Raw genomic sequence first — 17,212 nt, 5'->3', positions numbered from 1 at the left:
TAGCAGCAAGGTCAAGAGTATCAGTTTCAAGTAGTGAATTTTATTTTTTCTTTGATTTATAACTGGCCTTTATTTTGTACAACTCAAGATGGTATAAAATACATCATGCCCCCTCCTCCTATTTTCCCCACAACAACCTGTGAGAGGGGGTTGGTTTGAGAGAAAGTGACTGACCCAAAATCCTCCAGATGGCGTCCATGCCTAGAACTCGGAGGTTCAGGGTTTGTATGCCAGCACCTAACCATTACATCAAACTGGCGTAGTGCTGCATCCCAACCAACAGCTCTAGTTGGTTGTGGTCTATTGAAATTCTTCCACAAATGAAGTGCAGAACTGCTGGCAATGCTGGGCTCATTTGCAGTGCCAGCACTAAAGATTTTACCCCTGTCAAGGGATTAGATTGGGTGCTGCTCTGAATATCTGTGACTTTCTCTGCAAACCACTTAGCAAAAAATTCACAGCAGGCTGGAGGAAGTTCTTCTGACTCACCACTACTGGGAAGGGAGCAGAAAGTCTTAAACGCCACTGGATGGCAGTCTACAAACATAGTAAAGATGGAGAAATATTGACACTTTGCCTCCTTTATCACGATGATGTAAGCCTGAACATGGACTCATGCTTGTGTTTGTTCATATTCACTGCTAGTCTTTCACCAGTGTTGCTCTAAGTGTCTCTTCTGCTGCTTCATCTCCCAGAGCTCCTCAGTTAATCAAGAAGTGTCCTGGATCAGTGTACAGAAAGAGACTGCTCAGCAGGATCCTGTTGTCTCTGTCAGTGTCTTTATTCATTGTTTCTTTATTCTAGAGCAGTGTTTCTCAACCCTGGCAACTTTAAGATGTGTGGACTTCAACTCCCAGAATTCCCCAGCCAGCCATGCTAGCTGGGAGATTCTGGGAGTTGAAGTCCACACATCTTAAAGTTGCCAAGGTTGAGAAACGCTGTACTAGAGAGCTATTAGGCACTTGAACTGCCCAACAGATTGTTGGGAAACTCCCAAGTGCCCACTCAAATACATAGGGTCCAGAAGGCAGCTGGCATGGCCCTTCTTAATCAATTCTTCCTCCCTGCAGAAGTCAGTGGTGCCCATTAGCCTCATGATGACCAGAAAATGTTCTGACCTTGATCCCATTCCAGCTGTAATCTTTACAAATCATACTATTTTACTGCCATTGAAAATTTTAGGATTTTTTTTTTATTTTCTTGATGGTCAATTTTGTATTTGAATGATTTATTATAAAACAAACTTAAGAGATCATGGTTATCAGGTAGCATAATTTATACTGATGTTTCAGCTCCTTCTAGCAGACTAAACAGTTTGATCTCCTCACTATGTGTTTCTTTGTCTGCATATAGGGAAAGAGGGTAAGCCAAACTTTTATTTCGTAACTGCAGCCTGATATTTACTTATTGTTTAGCTTTTTGCCTCAATTCAGATTTAATAGAGTAAGTAATGCAACTAATGGTGTAAGTTCTGTTTCAGTTCAGGACAAAATATGGTTCAGATTGACATTTTTAGTATAGATTTGGAATGACTCCCTAACCAAGTCTGAATGTGACCGTGTATAGATTAAAGCTTACTATCTCTCTGTCTTCTGTTTGTTGCCAAATGGCAAAGAAAGGCTCAGAAGAGTGTTTAACATGACCACATTATATATGTTTAACATTCTGGTGCCAAAGCCTAGGGGACTGATTACATACTCTTTGTAAAGCCTCTGTAATATTTGGAATAATTTCATGAGGATAAAGCCTTGGCCTAGTTAGCTCTTAGTGTCCAGGGTAAAGAAACATGGCTTTATGAACAAACAATGTATAATGAATTCAGATGTCCCATCCTGATGAGAAGTAATAAGTTACGTTTTTATTTCAGGTTATGTGTATGCATTGAAAGAAGAGCAGTAAACACTCTTGCCCATCTTTGTGATGGTGATGCAAGAACTGGGTTAAATGGGCTCCAGATGGCTGTCCAGGCAAGGTTAACGAATCCTCCCCATCAGAATGACAGCCAAGAGTGTTCTGCTAAAGGAGTGGTCATCACAGAAGATCATGTGAAGGAAGGCCTCCAACGGTCCCACATTTTGTATGACCGAGCTGGTGAGTGGCAAACGTAACAGCCCTTATGGTGGAACTGGGAAGGAATCCAGGATACTTGAGTCAACTGTGCACTTCTGTAGAACTGATTTTGTATATATTTTCTCTATCAAGGGTATCATAACTTTTATTGATTCATTTAGATGCCCCTTTTATCTCTGGGTAGTGAACAAGATTTAGAAACAGCACAATATACAGTGGGGCAAAAAAGTATTTAGTCAGCCACCAATTGTGCAAGTTCTCCCACTTAAAAAGATGAGAGAGGCCTGTAATTTTCATCATAGGTATACCTCAACTATGAGAGACAAAATGGGGAAAAAAATCCAGAAAATTACATTGTCTGATTTTTAAAGAATTTATTTGCAAATCATGGTGGAAAATAAGTATTTGGTCAATATCAAAAGTTCATCTCAATACTTTGTTATATATCCTTTGTTGGCAATGACAGAGGTCAAACGTTTTCTGTAAGTCTTCACAAGGTTTTCACACACTGTTGCTGGTATTTTGGCCCATTCCTCCATGCAGATCTCCTCTAGAGCAGTGATGTTTTGGGGCTGTCGCTGGGCAACACGGACTTTCAACTCCCTCCAAAGGTTTTCCATGGGGTTGAGATCTGGAGACTGGCTAGGCCACTCCAGGACCTTGAAATGCTTCTTACGAAGCCACTCCTTTGTTGCCCAGGTGGTGTGTTTGGGATCATTGTCATGCTGAAAGACCCAGCCACGTTTCATCTTCAATGCCCTTGCTGATGGAAGGAGGTGTTCACTCAAAATCTCACGATACATGGCCCCATTCATTCTTTCCTTTACACGGATCAGTCATCCTGGTCCCTTTGCAGAAAAACAGCCCCAAAGCATGATGTTTCCACCCCCATGCTTCACAGTAGGTATGGTGTTCTTTGGATGCAACTCAGCATTCTCTCTCCTCCAAACACGATGAGTTGAGTTTAGACCAAAACGTTCTACTTTGGTTTCATCTGACCATATGACATTCTCCCAGTCCTCTTCTGGATCATCCAAATGCTCTCTAGCAAACTTCAGACGGGCCCAGACATGTACTGGCTTAAGCAGGGGGACACGTCTGGCAGTGCAGGATTTGAGTCCCTGGCGGCGTAGTGTGTTACTGATGGTAGCCTTTGTTACTTTGGTCCCAGCTCTCTGCAGGTCATTCACTAGGTCCCCCCGTGTGGTTCTGGGATTTTTGCTCACCATTCTTGTGATCATTTTGACCCCACAGGGTGAGATCTTGCATGGAGCCCCAGATCAAGGGAGATTATCAGTGGTCTTGTATGTCTTCCATTTTCTAATTATTGCTCCCACAGTTGATTTCTTCACACCAAGCTGCTTGCCTATTGCAGATTCAGTCTTCCCAGCCTAGTACAGGTCTACAATTTTGTTTCTGGTGTCCTTCGACAGCTCTTTGGTCTTAGCCATAGTGGAGTTTGGAGTGTGACTGTTTGAGGTTGTGGACAGGTGTCTTTTATACTGATAACAAGGTCAAACAGGTGCCATTACTACAGGTGACGAGTGGAGGACAGAGGAGCCTCTTAAAGAAGTAGTTACAGGTCTGTGAGAGCCAGACATCTTGCTTGTTTGTAGGTGACCAAATACTTATTTTCCACCATGATTTGCAAATAAATTCTTTAAAAATCAGACAGTGTGATTTTCTGGATTTTTTTCCTCATTTTGTCTCTCATAGTTGAGGTATACCTATGATGAAAATTACAGGCCTCTGTCATCTTTTTAAGTGGGAGAACTTGCACAATTGGTGGCTGACTAAATACTTTTTTGCCCCACTGTAAATGAGCATTAAAACATACAAGAAACAGTTTTAAAAAATGGCAGCTGAGGGTAAAAACCACGAAATCACATCAACCCCCCTGGGCTTCACTAACTTCCAACCGCCATGCCTCGGCAAACATTCAGGGTTTCAGTGCTTTCTGGAAGGCCAGCAAGGTCAGGGCCAATCTCATCACAGGTGATAAATTGTTCCAAAGGGCAGGGTCATGACAGAAAAGGCATGCTTCCCGGATCCCACAAGATGGCATTCTTTATTTGAGAGGATGCAAAGCCTGCTCTTCTCAACAGATCTAATAGAGTGGGCAGAGACCACTGGAGAGAGGTGGTCCTTCAAGTATCCTGAGCCCAGACCATGAAGGGCTTTTCAGGAGGGTATCAAGGAAAGCAACAAAGAGTGCAATTTAAGACGGTTGCTGTTTTAGGCTTCTTCTCCTCTACAAGTAACGCAACAAGTGACTATTGGGGGGAATGCTATGGCCTTATTTGCTTGTTACTCAAAACCTCCAAAGAGACTAGGAGAAACCATAAATAAGAAACAAAAACATGAAGAAAACTATCTTTCCCTCGGCTTTATAGAGGTAATTATTTAAATTAAATTAAATTAAATTAATTTAATTTATTGTGTCTTATGTAACAGAACATTTTCGAATGGTATTATTGTACCAGTTAAGCTGCAGCACCATTTGGAGACCAATCATTCAGACTTTAAAGAAAAAGGAATTGAATATTTTAAATGTAGACATGATGAGCTGCTTAAAAACCAAAATGGTTTGTTACAGTTTTTCAAACTTGAAATGAAAAAGCCACTGAAGCATCTTATTGCATTCGATTGGCCAGAAAAGCGCACACAATAGCTGAGAGATTAATAAAGTCTTGCACAGTTGCCGTGGCTGAATGCCTGCTGGATGAAAAGATGGTAAAAGAAATCACAGCAGTGCCACTTTCCAATGATATAGTACTTCATTGAATTAAAGGTTTTGCTGCAAACATGAAGACTGAGTTAATACCTCGTCTGCAGAACTGAATTTTTGCCTTGCAAATGGGTGAATCTACAGGTTGGCTGGATTTGTTGGTTTGCTTGTATTTGTCCAGATGAGCACCAACTAATAATATAAGATCTTCTTTTATGTGAGTGCTCGGCAACAAACACAAGAGGTGTGGAAATCTTCAAAGTGTTGAATAACGTTTTGGAGTCTCCTGGTTTATCCTGGAACAACCTTGTTGACATATGCACTGATGGTGCAGAAGCAATGGTGGGCAAAATGCTGGTGCCTTAGCATGAGTCAAGGCAGTGGCACCAAAGATTGTACTGGTAGTCATTGTATTCTTCAACATGTACTTGCAGTAAAAAAAAAAAATTCACTTAAGAATGTCATTGATGAAGCAGTAAAAATTATTAGTTTTATTAAATCTCAACCCTTGAGTACATGTCTTTAATATTAATGTTTGAAGAAATGGGAAGTACACATAAAGCACTTCTGCATCCTGAAGTATGATGGTTGTCTCAAGGAAAAGACTTGTGATTGAGCTGTGAGCTAAACTAACCACTTTTTAATGGAACACCTTTTTTACTTGGAAGAACAATATACAGATGACTACGGTGATTCAGACTTGGGTATTTGGCAGAAATTTTCTCAGAAATCAACAAAGTGAGACTGTTACTTCAAGGAAAACACTGACAGTATTTGTTGCCAATGATGACATTTGAATTTTCAAGCAAAAATTAGAATTTTGGAAAACTTGTATCTGTCACTGTGAGCTTCACAGCTTCCCAATCAGTGGTAATATTAACAAATGTGAATTTTTGATATTGCATAATGAAATGTGTCAACGTTTAGAAGATCTGCATAACTCAGTGAACCAATATTTTCAAAAGGACCAATGCAAGATGTTACAAAATGAGGTACGGGTAAAAAAGCTATTCCCTTTTGGCGTAAAAATTTTGGGGAGATAAGTACCATCACTAAACAAAGAACTGAATGCTCCCCAGAGTTAGGCTTACTGCATTTATTTACAGGACCAAACCTCAAGCTTAAAAATAAGGAACTTATTATCTAACTGTAGCAGCTAAAATAATAATTGCCCAACATTGGAAAACTCTAGAAGCACAACAATTGAGATGTAGATTAGCAAGGCCTCTTCAATTGCTACATTAGAAAAAATTACAAAGTTAAAATATTGAGATATCAGAGGCAGGAACCACAATTTTATCAAATTTGGATGGATTTATGGCTTAAATCCAATAGCATTCTTGTTGAATTTTGGTTTAGTAGAATATCTAGAACAGTGATTCTCAACCTTTTTGAAGCTGCCGCCCCCCTAAGGAGCGGAAAATTTTTCAACGCCACCCTTTGGGGGGGGAGTTACTGAATTATAAAAGGCAAAAATTTTAAGTAATTTTTTTCAGTAGACTTACACACCAAATTTGTTCGATTTAATTCGATACTTTTGCCCTGGAAGGTAATTGCATTCCTTTTATTAAAATTAAAATGACTAATGCAAAAAAAATGAAACGAACGAAAAGCAACTCAAGAAACACGGGTCAGATCAAGCATTCATATTGAAAGGACGCTCAACGCACGCACTGCGATTAATCGCGCGGGAACACAGCTGACGCACGCGCTGCGATTAATCGTGCGGGAAAACAGCTGACGCATGCGGTGTGCTGGTTGGGATCGGAGAAGAATCGTAGTGTCGAGTTCTTCAAGGTCATCCTACCTAGAATACAAATTTGTCTCACCATTCTTAGAAGTGCGTGAGGGCAGCCGTCGCGTAAGTTCGTTTTGTTGCTGGTACAAATGGTGTAAACCAGATAATCGATTTAATAAATTTTTTGGGGAGTTCTAAAATTAAGCTCGAATGCCAAAACATGCTCATCGCCCCTCTACCGCCCAAAACGTGCCCACCGCCCCCCTACCACCCAAAACAAGTTCACCGCCCCTCAGCATCCTCCCACTGCCCCCCCGGGGACGGTACCGCCCCCGTTGAGATCTAGATGATCTAGAATGATCTAGAAGAAGAAAAATATCTGAAAAGGCTGTTAAAATACTCCTCCCTTTTCCAACTATATATCTCTGTGAGGCTGGATTTTCTTCATATACTTAAACCAAACCAACATATCTCAACAGATTGAATGCAGAAGCAGATATGAAAATCCAGCTGTCTTCCATTAAGCCAGGCATTAAACAGATTTGCAAAAAAAGTAAAACTATACCACTCTTCTTACTATTTTTTTTTTAAGAAAATAGGGCTATTTTTAATAAATGTGTTATTTATCTTAATGTGTAATGGGTTTATTATTTTTAAATAAATTAAGACATATTTTATTTTTTTCAGTTTTAGTTTCTAATATGGTAAATATTGATAGATATAACCCACATAAACAAAAGCTCTTTCTGGTCCTCGATAATTTTTAGGAAAGTAAGGGGGTCGTGAGACAAAAAAGTTTGAGAATCCTTACTCTAAATCACTCTTCCCCAAAATATAACACTCTTCAAGTTATATTTACATAGCAGCTTCCAAAATTTAGCCATTTTGTCTCCAAAGAATCACCTCATTCAGGTGTGAATAAAAGTCTTCAGAGTGCACCTTCAAAGACCACCCCTCACTCCCAGCATGGGTCTAATGAAATCGGCTCTTCTGCAGTGTGCTGGGGGTGGGGAGGAGAGATTCAAGCCACATCAGGAGATTAAAACATTGGTTTATCACATCTTCTACTACCTACCATTGTTTAGCTTTATTGTTCCCAGAATTTCCAGCCAGTATGGCCTATTATTCCATCCAAATTTATTTTATCCCCAACCTTACTCTAAAAACAAGTTACAGTAAAATGAATACATACAGTAAAGCTGGGAACAAGTCCATAAAATAATAAAATCCCAGTTTAAATGCAGTCTATACTTATAGTTCAATATTAAGCATCTGCTTTGATGACACAAGATCCGTGTTCAGTCCCTACCACTTCCAAGCTTCAGAAACTCTTGCCTGATGCCCTAAAGCAGAGGTCGGCAACCTACATCCCATGGGCTGAAATCATCCAGCCTGTATATTTCTTTCCCAAAAAGAAATATATACATCCGGCCCATGAGAGAGTGGCTATCCATTCGGCTGTTCTTGGAAGCACTTGCTGCCTCTTTGGGTGGCCATTTTGCCGATGGCTTTATCAGCCACCTTGGTGCAGGCAGAGCAAAAAAGTCCCCACCTGGGGCTGGTAAAAGCAAGCTGAGAGAGAAACAGGAGAAAATGGCACAGTGTGGCCTCTGTCCCCTCCACAGAAGGTTGCCAACCCTGCCCTAAAGAATCACTGCTATCACTATCAGCAATACTGGGCTAGGTCTGCCTGTAATCTGATTCAGCAGGTGGTTTCACGCATTGATCTAATCGGTAGTTTGCTGAGACTGCCACAGAATCTAGTTTTAGACACTGTAGCAAGACATAAGCATGGTTTACAAATCACAATGGTTAAAACTAAGTACACTAGTCAGTATAATGCTGCTCCCTGTGTTTCTATGTATGGAAGAAACCATGATGCCAAAAGGCATTTGTTTAATTCAGTTGGCCTGATTCTCACTGGCTGTTCTGCAGAGTCTCTGCACCTGTTCCAGCAAAAGGTGCAAAGAATAGGAAGAGGCCACAGGGCTCTGCAAGAGGAAACTAATGAAAGGAGATTGGCAGTGAATGTAAACTCCATGCTCTGGTCTCAAAGGGAACAGCATTTGAAGGGATAGGATAACACATAGTAGCAGTCCCTACAGCAGTGTGGCAGTTGAATAAAATGGCTTTCTTTGTGGCTAAGAATAACGTGGCATTTTGTATGTTTCCCCTAGAGCACTTTCAGCAATGTATTGACATTTCTTTTAAAAATAATATAATGATGCTAACAATATCTATGCAGGACTTTACTTCAATCTGAGTGATTGAAATTGTTTTGTAATTTTTTTATGTTGGACAATTTGCATGTAACTGCATATAAGGATTCTTAATTTGATACAACCTCTTGCTAAATTCATCTCTTGACCTCATTTTGTATCACAAACTCTAGTCTTTGTAGTAAGATCAAAATTGTAGATTGTGCTTTGAGGATTAGACTTGTCTGCTTGCATTAAATTAGTTATGTGCTGGTATTTAATTATATGATAGGCATATTTCTAATTTTCTCAGTACTAAGCTTTACTCTGTTGCTAGCTTTTCTTATCTATATTTTGTAAAACTTTTTTTTAACTCTCCAATGGCACAGAGTAAGCCCTGTAATAAGGGAAATACATACTACTTTAAGCTTTGTGCAAAATGCAACTCTAACCAAAAAAAGGGGCATACGTTATGACAATAGTACAATATCTCCCCTTTTTGTTCAATCTTGCAGCAGCAATTATTCCATTTCGAAGTGTACAGCTTTACAGAATTTGGCCAATAATCTATTTCATCCTGTTTCTGGCAGTGTCCTTGGACAGACACTAAAATATATGGCCATTGCTCTTACTTCTAAGTGCTGAACTCTTGGTTATATGCTTGTCATATAGATTATTCTCTTTATATTAAGATGTGGCCATATGTGTACTGTTCAGTTTTTAAAATCTGCACTGATTACCATGTGTTGCAAACATATCCTATATAAGTCACTGGCCTTATTTTTTTTTTTCATTGAGCACTGTAAGTTGAACTGGTTTTGTTTACAATAATGGTGGCATATACCATGAAAGTGAAAAAAGATACACTTAAGTAGAAATAATTTGTATTTCAACAGAAGCCAAATGTAATCAGTGACTCATCCAAAACATCTGAATTGGAGCTTTAAATAAATAGTAGACTCACCTAGATAAGCTCTCAGAAAAGCTAATTAATATTCCAAAATAAAAGTCCAGTACACTTGTTGGGGTGAGATTGAAACTATCGGAGTATAACTTTGCAAAAGGAAATTCCATTGTTTCATCTCTCAGCATCTCTAGACAGAATATATGCTTGACAGCAAGGCGGAAAAAGTTCTCTTGAGAGTTCCAGTTGGAGAACCAGTACCAGTCAGAACAAACAGTTATGGGTTAAATGAATCAATGGCCTGGCATTGTTCAAGACAATTTGGTATATTTGTACCAGCCTTTGCAAACATAGCACCCTTCACGTATATTGGACTTCAGTTCCTCTAGTTCCCAGCCAGCATGGCCAAAGAAGTTGAAGACATCCATTGTGATGTGCTGTAATACATTTCCAAGCGTTGCTTTAAGATTTACAGAACTTAACATTTAAAGCTTTTAGGGCATACATTTCAACATTATCCAGAAATAATTTCTCTTTTACTCACTCTTTGGCAACTGTAGTTCTTCCTGTACTTCAAATGTTCTTGAGCTATTTCTCAAGTTTCCTTTGCTGCTGTGGAGAAGTAATTCTCTTTTATTTTTATTTTTTTCTAGCCTCAACAGATTTTTATAGGTTACTTTTCTCCTTTGGATACCATTTAATTATTTCATAAGAAACTGTTGCAGGTCACAACTTTCTTCATTACATGCATAATTTGGGACTTTTAGAGATGAATATTTAATGGCAGTTATAATAATATTGATGTAAACATATCTCTATATCATTAGAGCTCATTTCCCCCCCTATTTTCCCACTTCTAATACTTTCAAAACATCTGAGGGGTTAAAAACACTGCACAAAAGGATGCCACCTGAGAAGAACAGGCTGCACTTGCCTTTTGGAATATTTAAAGGCCACCTTGGTGGGAGGAGACCAGGTGACCCGTTCCCAAGAGTGGGACAAGACTCTCAGCTGCTTTGTTTATTGCTGCCAGCTCAAGCAGAGCTGAAAGCCTGAGCTCTGTGGACAGGGAGTGTAGACAGGCTGCTTATATTAACCTGATAATGACAGCATCCCAATTGGCTCTTGGTGTGGAGCACTATTAAAAATAGCTGTCTGTTAGCCTTGTGTGTTGTGGAAGAGGCCACTCTTGTGAGATACACCTAGATCCACTTTCAGGAAATCCCACAGAAGAGGGAGGGGTGTGGATGTACCCTTCTGCTAATGAAAATACAAAAAGGTTTGCCTGGAAATTCAGAGGCAGAATGATGCAGTCTTCAATATTGTCATGTGTTGTGTCACCAATATAATATAATGTAAAACTATTGATATAATGTCCCACAAAAAGCAGCTTGAGGCTGGGAACAAAAAACATGCAGCAGGGTCTTTGCACACAGCTGTTTTGAAGAATGCAACTTTTACCTGTCTTTAAAGGTAATACAGGCAGACTGTAATAAATATATGCGTCGGGAAAAATATTATTTAAATTGCACAGCCAGTGCTACTCAGATGCATTGGATGACCCAAGCAGCGTGTTGCTTTTGGTCTGTTTCTCAATAGGTGAAGAGCATTATAACTGCATCTCTGCACTGCATAAATCTATGCGTGGCTCTGACGAAAATGCTTCCCTTTACTGGCTCGCTCGAATGCTTGAAGGGGGTGAGGATCCACTGTATGTAGCAAGACGGTTGGTAAGATTTGCAAGTGAGGATATAGGTGAGTAACTCAGGAGGATGTGGGTTTCTTTGGGCACTTTCATCCAGCTAGCTCCTGGACCCTCACACCCACTGTAGCAGTTTTATCTCCAGTGCTGCACTCCATCCCCCACGCTGCCAACCAGCTTTACCTCCATCAGGCAAGACAGAAGCGCAAGTAACATAAACCAGCTCCCTATCCCATTCTCATTACAGTAGAGTCTCGTTTAACCGACCTTCGCTTATCCGACATTCCATCTTATCCGACACCCCTAAAAAAACACAACACGCATAAATCAGTGATGAGAAAAGTGTGCCGCTTGTTTGCAAGCGTGAGTGTACTCTTTCTTGTTGCTCCTGACGGTGCGGCGCCGCAACACAAAAATCGATTGCAACAGGTGCAGCAGGCATGCACGTCTAGCCTATGACTCATGTGTCGGTCATGTCTCGCCTTTCCTAATGGTCGCTCAGTGCAGTTTGTTATTGTATGCAGATTGGTTTACTGTGTGTTACTGTGCAGTGTTTACATGCATGTTAACGTAAGTAACGTATGTGTTGTGAAGCAGTTTTTACTGAAATTTGCCCGAGTATGGTGACGAAAATAAAGTTGTTGTATCAATGGAATAATTTCCTAATTATCCGGCATTTTCACTTATCCAATGTTCTGCCGGCCCATTTATGTTGGATAAGCAAGACTCTACTGTATTACAAGATAGGGCAAGTGGGAAAACCTGCCTCCAGAGCAGCTACAAAGGTGCAGGCAATTGTGACAAAATGTTTTTGAGACATTTGCTCTGGAGCAGGAGCTTGGCCAGAAGTCAGTTCAGTTTTGCAAGATCCAGGATGTTATCGGGAGCCAAGAGCACTCCCCAGATATGGAAAAGACCTGTGCGAAGCCAACCTTGCTGTTAGACAAAGTGAGTCAATAGCTTTAGGCTGCTGGTAGTGGAAGGCAGCGGTGGCAACCACCCTGTTTCCCTGTGTTGGAAAAATACAGAACTGTGTTTGTCATATAACCAGTCCTCCAGTCTTCTGGTAGACACTAGCCCTCACCAGTATTGAAGTAAAATTCAACTGCCGGTTCAGTTGAATGTTCTACATAGGGAAGAGAAGGCAAACTATCATATCCCTCAGCACAGACAGCAAAGTAACTTTGATCACCCTGATGTCATGGATCAGACACCAGTTTCTTGTTTGGGTAGGATTTCACTCCCACAGTGTATTCTCATAAGACCAATGTATACACAATGTTTATCTGGGTGTTATCACCAAGTAATCTATTGTACTTGGTCACTGTAGGCCCACTTGTGGATAATTCAAAATAAAAATTGGGAGTGTATTCATTAAACAAGCCTGCCCCTTATCTGAGGTTCCCAGGTGTGTTCAGTCTGCAACTTCCCACATTCCTACCATGGATGGCAATTGCAGTTCTAACATATCAGGAGAAGTTCAGGCTGTAATGGGCTACATTATATCTTCAGAAGCCATTTGACTGTTTAATGGATAGCGCTGTGAAAAAGGTATTTGGTCCATTGAAACTGAAAATGTACTTGTCCCTGCATCAGTTAATGAATCTTCAGACATACTGGACAGAGGTATGGCTCCCAAATTATGTTGTGCTTGTCTGGTATAGAGTTTTGGATATACCCAAATATTTAGATGAATATGGAGATCTCCAATATCACAACCAGTTGGCTAACTGATATTCCAGTGGCTAACCTGAATGTCCCTAAGATGACAAAAATCTTTGCAGCCTGGTTCCCTGCATATTGCAGTGTAGTTTCTTCCAGATATAGACCAGGCATACTCAGGTTAAAGTCCCTATTTGACTACTCAACCATGAAGCTCCCTAGAAGACTTTGGACCATTCTCTTCTGCCTCACAAAGTTGAGTTGGCCGACATCTTTCTTCATTGTATACTGCTTGATACATCAACCAAAGCCTTTATGTAGTGTTTAACTTACAATCAAATATCCTGATTCCATTATTTTGGGAGCCTTTGGACAAGATGTCCACTTTCACCATTGCTCCCAAATTGAGGGAAAGAGGTCAAAGTGAACAAACTTTATCTATCTGTTCTCCTGTGATTGTTCACTTGGACACTTGGCTTGAAAAGAATAAAACTGGCATTCCATTTGAAACCAGAGCCTGGTTTGCCACAACTCATTATTGGCTGAAAATGTTTTTTCTCAGTCACTCTGGTGCCTCTATATGTACTAATAGCTTTCCATCCAGCTGCCTCCTAGCTTATCCCCTGAATTGCTCTGTTCCTTGGAGTACAAGTGAGCAGCAAAGGCTTTGAGTCAATGACTTAAGCTTATAGACTTTCAGCAAGACACTGCCTCTTTGTCTAGTGGAATTAGAGACTGGGCCATTTGTCCTAAAGAGAAACCTATCTTCATATATTCTCTCTTTGATATTAATGATACAGAGGTGAATATTTATGAAAGCGAGTTTAATATGTTGCCGTTGGCAGCTTTACAGGAGAAACATATCCTGTTGATTTATTTATCACATTTCTAGGCTGTCAACTCAACAACTATCCATGAAACAATAACTGTCCAAGGAAACAACAGACCATCCTTCTACATCCCCCTCCCCTACCTTAAAGGGTCCAGCCCAACCATCCTAACCCAAGGCCTAGGAGAAAATCTAGGTTTTAAAGATCACTTGAAGGCAGCGGCCATACGAATCTCTAAAGGGCCGGCACAGCAACAGATGGCCTGCTTCTTGGGTCCTGCTAGATGACTTTGCTTAATCAACAAGACCTGAAGGAAGCCCACTCTTTCAGAGCACACAGGACAGGCAGTCCCTCAACTAGATAGGCCCTGTGCCATGCAGGGCTTTACTTGAGTCAACTTGACTTGATGTATTATATTATTGATTAGAATATAAACTTTCATTCTAGGATTGGCAGATCCTTTGGCCTTACCTCAGGCTGTGGCTGCTTATCAAGGCTGCCACTTCATTGGAATGCCAGAGTGTGAGGTAATGTAATTTATAAACAATCAACATTAGAACCACTAAATGTTACTCTTCCTACTACTGTACTTTTGTTTCCTTCTATTATATAAAATTACTAAGTTATATTACTAATAATGTAACCTTGTTCCTTTTTCCTTGGAATACATGCCAATGAATTCAATGTAGGATGTACAAAACCTAACATTCTGGGAAAGGAATGTTCCAGAAGACTCTGGAAACAGTCGTTCCTCTGGTTCGTGGCAGTCATGTTGTTCTGAGGATGATCTGGTCATTTCTCAAAAGTTAATATTCTGAACCAGAAGCAGTTTGTACTATTCCAGGACTGGATCAGGTCCAGATCGTCACAATCCAGATTGATATGGTCCGGAAAAGGAACAGAATATTCCAAAGAACTATGGAATGTTAAGTTTTGCACATTCAGTGTGTCTGTTTGTTTGTTTATACATGGTTATATATTGCAACCATAGGGTACTTCTTCCTGCCACTCTGTCAATTCCATATTTTTCAATAAAATGTAATAATCATACTATCCTATCTTTCCTCCAAGAGTTCAGTGCCACATACAGTACATTTCCCTTCTCTAATTTTCCCCTTCTTTTCGTTGCATAGGTCTTACTGGCACAGTGTGTAGTCTATTTTGCCAGAGCACCAAAGTCTATTGAAGTATACAGAGCTTATAGTAATGTGAAAGCATGCCTGAGAGAGCACCAAGGGCCACTCCCTCCTGTTCCTTTACATTTGCGGAATGCACCAACCAAGCTCATGAAAAATTTAGGTTATGGTAAAGATTATAAATATAATCCTGTGTACAAGGATCCTGTAGAACAAGAATATCTACCTGAAGAGTTGAAAGGGATCGATTTTTTTACACTAACCAGAATTTGATGGAACGGCCTGTGTTTTCTTTTCCCTGTCACACACAACTTATATTAATCCTGTAATATTTTTCTTAAAAGTTAATTTCAGTTTTAAGAATGCCATATTTTTCTGGGCAAGTCATACTGAACTGGTAGCCTCAAAGTTGGAGGCCTACCTGTTTTGCATTTATATAATATGCATATTAATTACATCATTATTTTTGGAACAAATGAAACCGTTTTAGGGATATTCTGCTATTCAGATTCAAGGCAAAAAGCTGCTCTGGGCTGGTATGGATATGCTCAGTGATGTTGTCAGAACAAGCCATGCCTTTCCTACACTAATTTTGTAGTCCCAGGAAAATATGTATTCTAGTTAAGGAGCTGCTCCTTTTCCACTTGAAATTCAAAAAGCTGCACATTCCTAAACTGTTTTGTACTGCAAAGAAAATTTTATTGGAAGTTTTATGCAAAATATAAGAATTGTTTTGAAAACCTTGGATAAAATACAGAAATATATTCAGTATGCAGATATATAGGCAACTGAAATCACTGGATTTAAGGATATAAAAGCATTATTTCAAAAATTAAAAAAAAAATTAAAAATTGACCAGTCTAGCTGATATTAGACTTTTTCAATGGCATTGATATAAGTATATTTTAATACTCCCAGTGCAATCCATAGAATTTAAAAGGGCCTAATTTTGACTTGTGCCCTTGGTTGGAACTTGATTTATTCCAGTCTATGTTAAGGACTTTGCAAGAAAAATGCTGCATTTACATCTTAAGATGAAAAAAACCTATATCATTGAAATGTAACTTGCCAAATTATTTTTGAAACTGTAAATAAAGTTAATTTAGAAATCATTAGTGTGTCCATTTTGTTAAAAGACTTCAGTTATTATAATATTTTAGGTACTCTCTTTGGTATGCAGCCTTACAGTAAGTTCATGACGTTTCATTTTGCTAGCCCAAAGCTCCATACGTAGATAGTTGTGAGAGACTGGGGTGGGCTGGGAAAGGAAGGGAAGGGAAGGGAAAGTAGACATCAACAATCAAGAGATTGAGGTGAATCATTGGCAGCTTGTCTCATGAATAGCAACTTAGCCAAGATGTCAGGAAATCCAGGAAGAAGCTTTTCAAGTCAAAAATGAATGTGGAACAGTCCTCTTACAGATTCCAAGATTCTATACTTACCCCAGAGTAGCATTAAAGAGAGGAAGAGGAGAAGATGAAATTGTTCTTGTTTCCTAATCTTGCCCAGCAAGTAGGGTTTGGCGATAGTGAAAGTTCATTTTTTGTTATTGATACTGCACTGACTGCTTAGGAACCTTGGGGAAATTTGGCAGAATGCAGCCTTGATTTTCAGCAAATCACGACCTGGAGTGAAAAACGCCACAGTGCTGCAGCAGGAACAGGGTGGGTCTGACATTGAGACCATGGCCACCATCTTTAGGCAGCCTCCTGTGCACTTTCTCCTACTTCTTAGTCTGACTGGCTGAAATAACGTTGCTGTTAGTTTAATATTATATTTTAATATTTTATTTAATTAGATTATTCTTATAATTATATAAAATAATATAAATAATTATATTATTTAATAATAATAAAGTAATATGAGATTTTAACACTGAAAGCTTGGGGTAGAGATGAGATGAGGGTAATGTCACGATTGTACCATGGTTAGTTGCAAGTGAGGAAGGACCTTCAGTCTCAAGTTTAATGTTGTGACTCAATGTTTAATTTTAAAAAAAGTCACAACTTTTCATTTTGAAATGGTGCTGTAGATGCTATGTCAGTCTGCTGGAGAACACAGCTTTTGGGGTAATATCGTTTTTTTTTAATTCGTTAAACATCTTGCTACATTAAAATAGCAATAGCATTTGTTAACATACCATGATTACTTTAAAATGCCTTCAGAATATTTAATGAGGACAGCAAAAATATACCCTGTACTGCCACTAAATATTACTGAATTACATAGTGGCTAAAGTGACAG

The 17,212-nt window shown here is 39.5% G+C and overlaps 1 protein-coding gene across 1 annotated transcript in view; it reads left to right on the top strand.

Moving 5' to 3' along the window:
• WRNIP1 (WRN helicase interacting protein 1) overlaps window positions 1-15,573 on the top strand; it is a 41,867-nt gene extending 26,294 nt beyond the window's left edge. Inside the window, exons 4-7 of the mRNA XM_088130658.1 lie at window positions 1,868-2,091; window positions 11,238-11,393; window positions 14,280-14,359; window positions 14,966-15,573. Of these exons, the coding sequence (XP_087986784.1) occupies window positions 1,868-2,091; window positions 11,238-11,393; window positions 14,280-14,359; window positions 14,966-15,241 (736 nt within the window). The 3' untranslated portion in view covers window positions 15,242-15,573. The remainder of the gene's footprint in view (window positions 1-1,867; window positions 2,092-11,237; window positions 11,394-14,279; window positions 14,360-14,965) is intronic.
• The last annotated feature ends 1,639 nt before the right edge of the window (window positions 15,574-17,212 follow it).

The sequence above is a fragment of the Python bivittatus genome, unplaced genomic scaffold, assembly GCF_059951505.1.
Source record: "Python bivittatus isolate LINGU-HERP-01145 unplaced genomic scaffold, Pbiv_v1 ctg000840_np1212, whole genome shotgun sequence".
Lineage (NCBI taxonomy): Eukaryota > Metazoa > Chordata > Lepidosauria > Squamata > Pythonidae > Python > Python bivittatus.
Note: the sequence above shows the minus strand (reverse complement) of the source record. Positions and strands in the feature narration are given on the sequence as shown.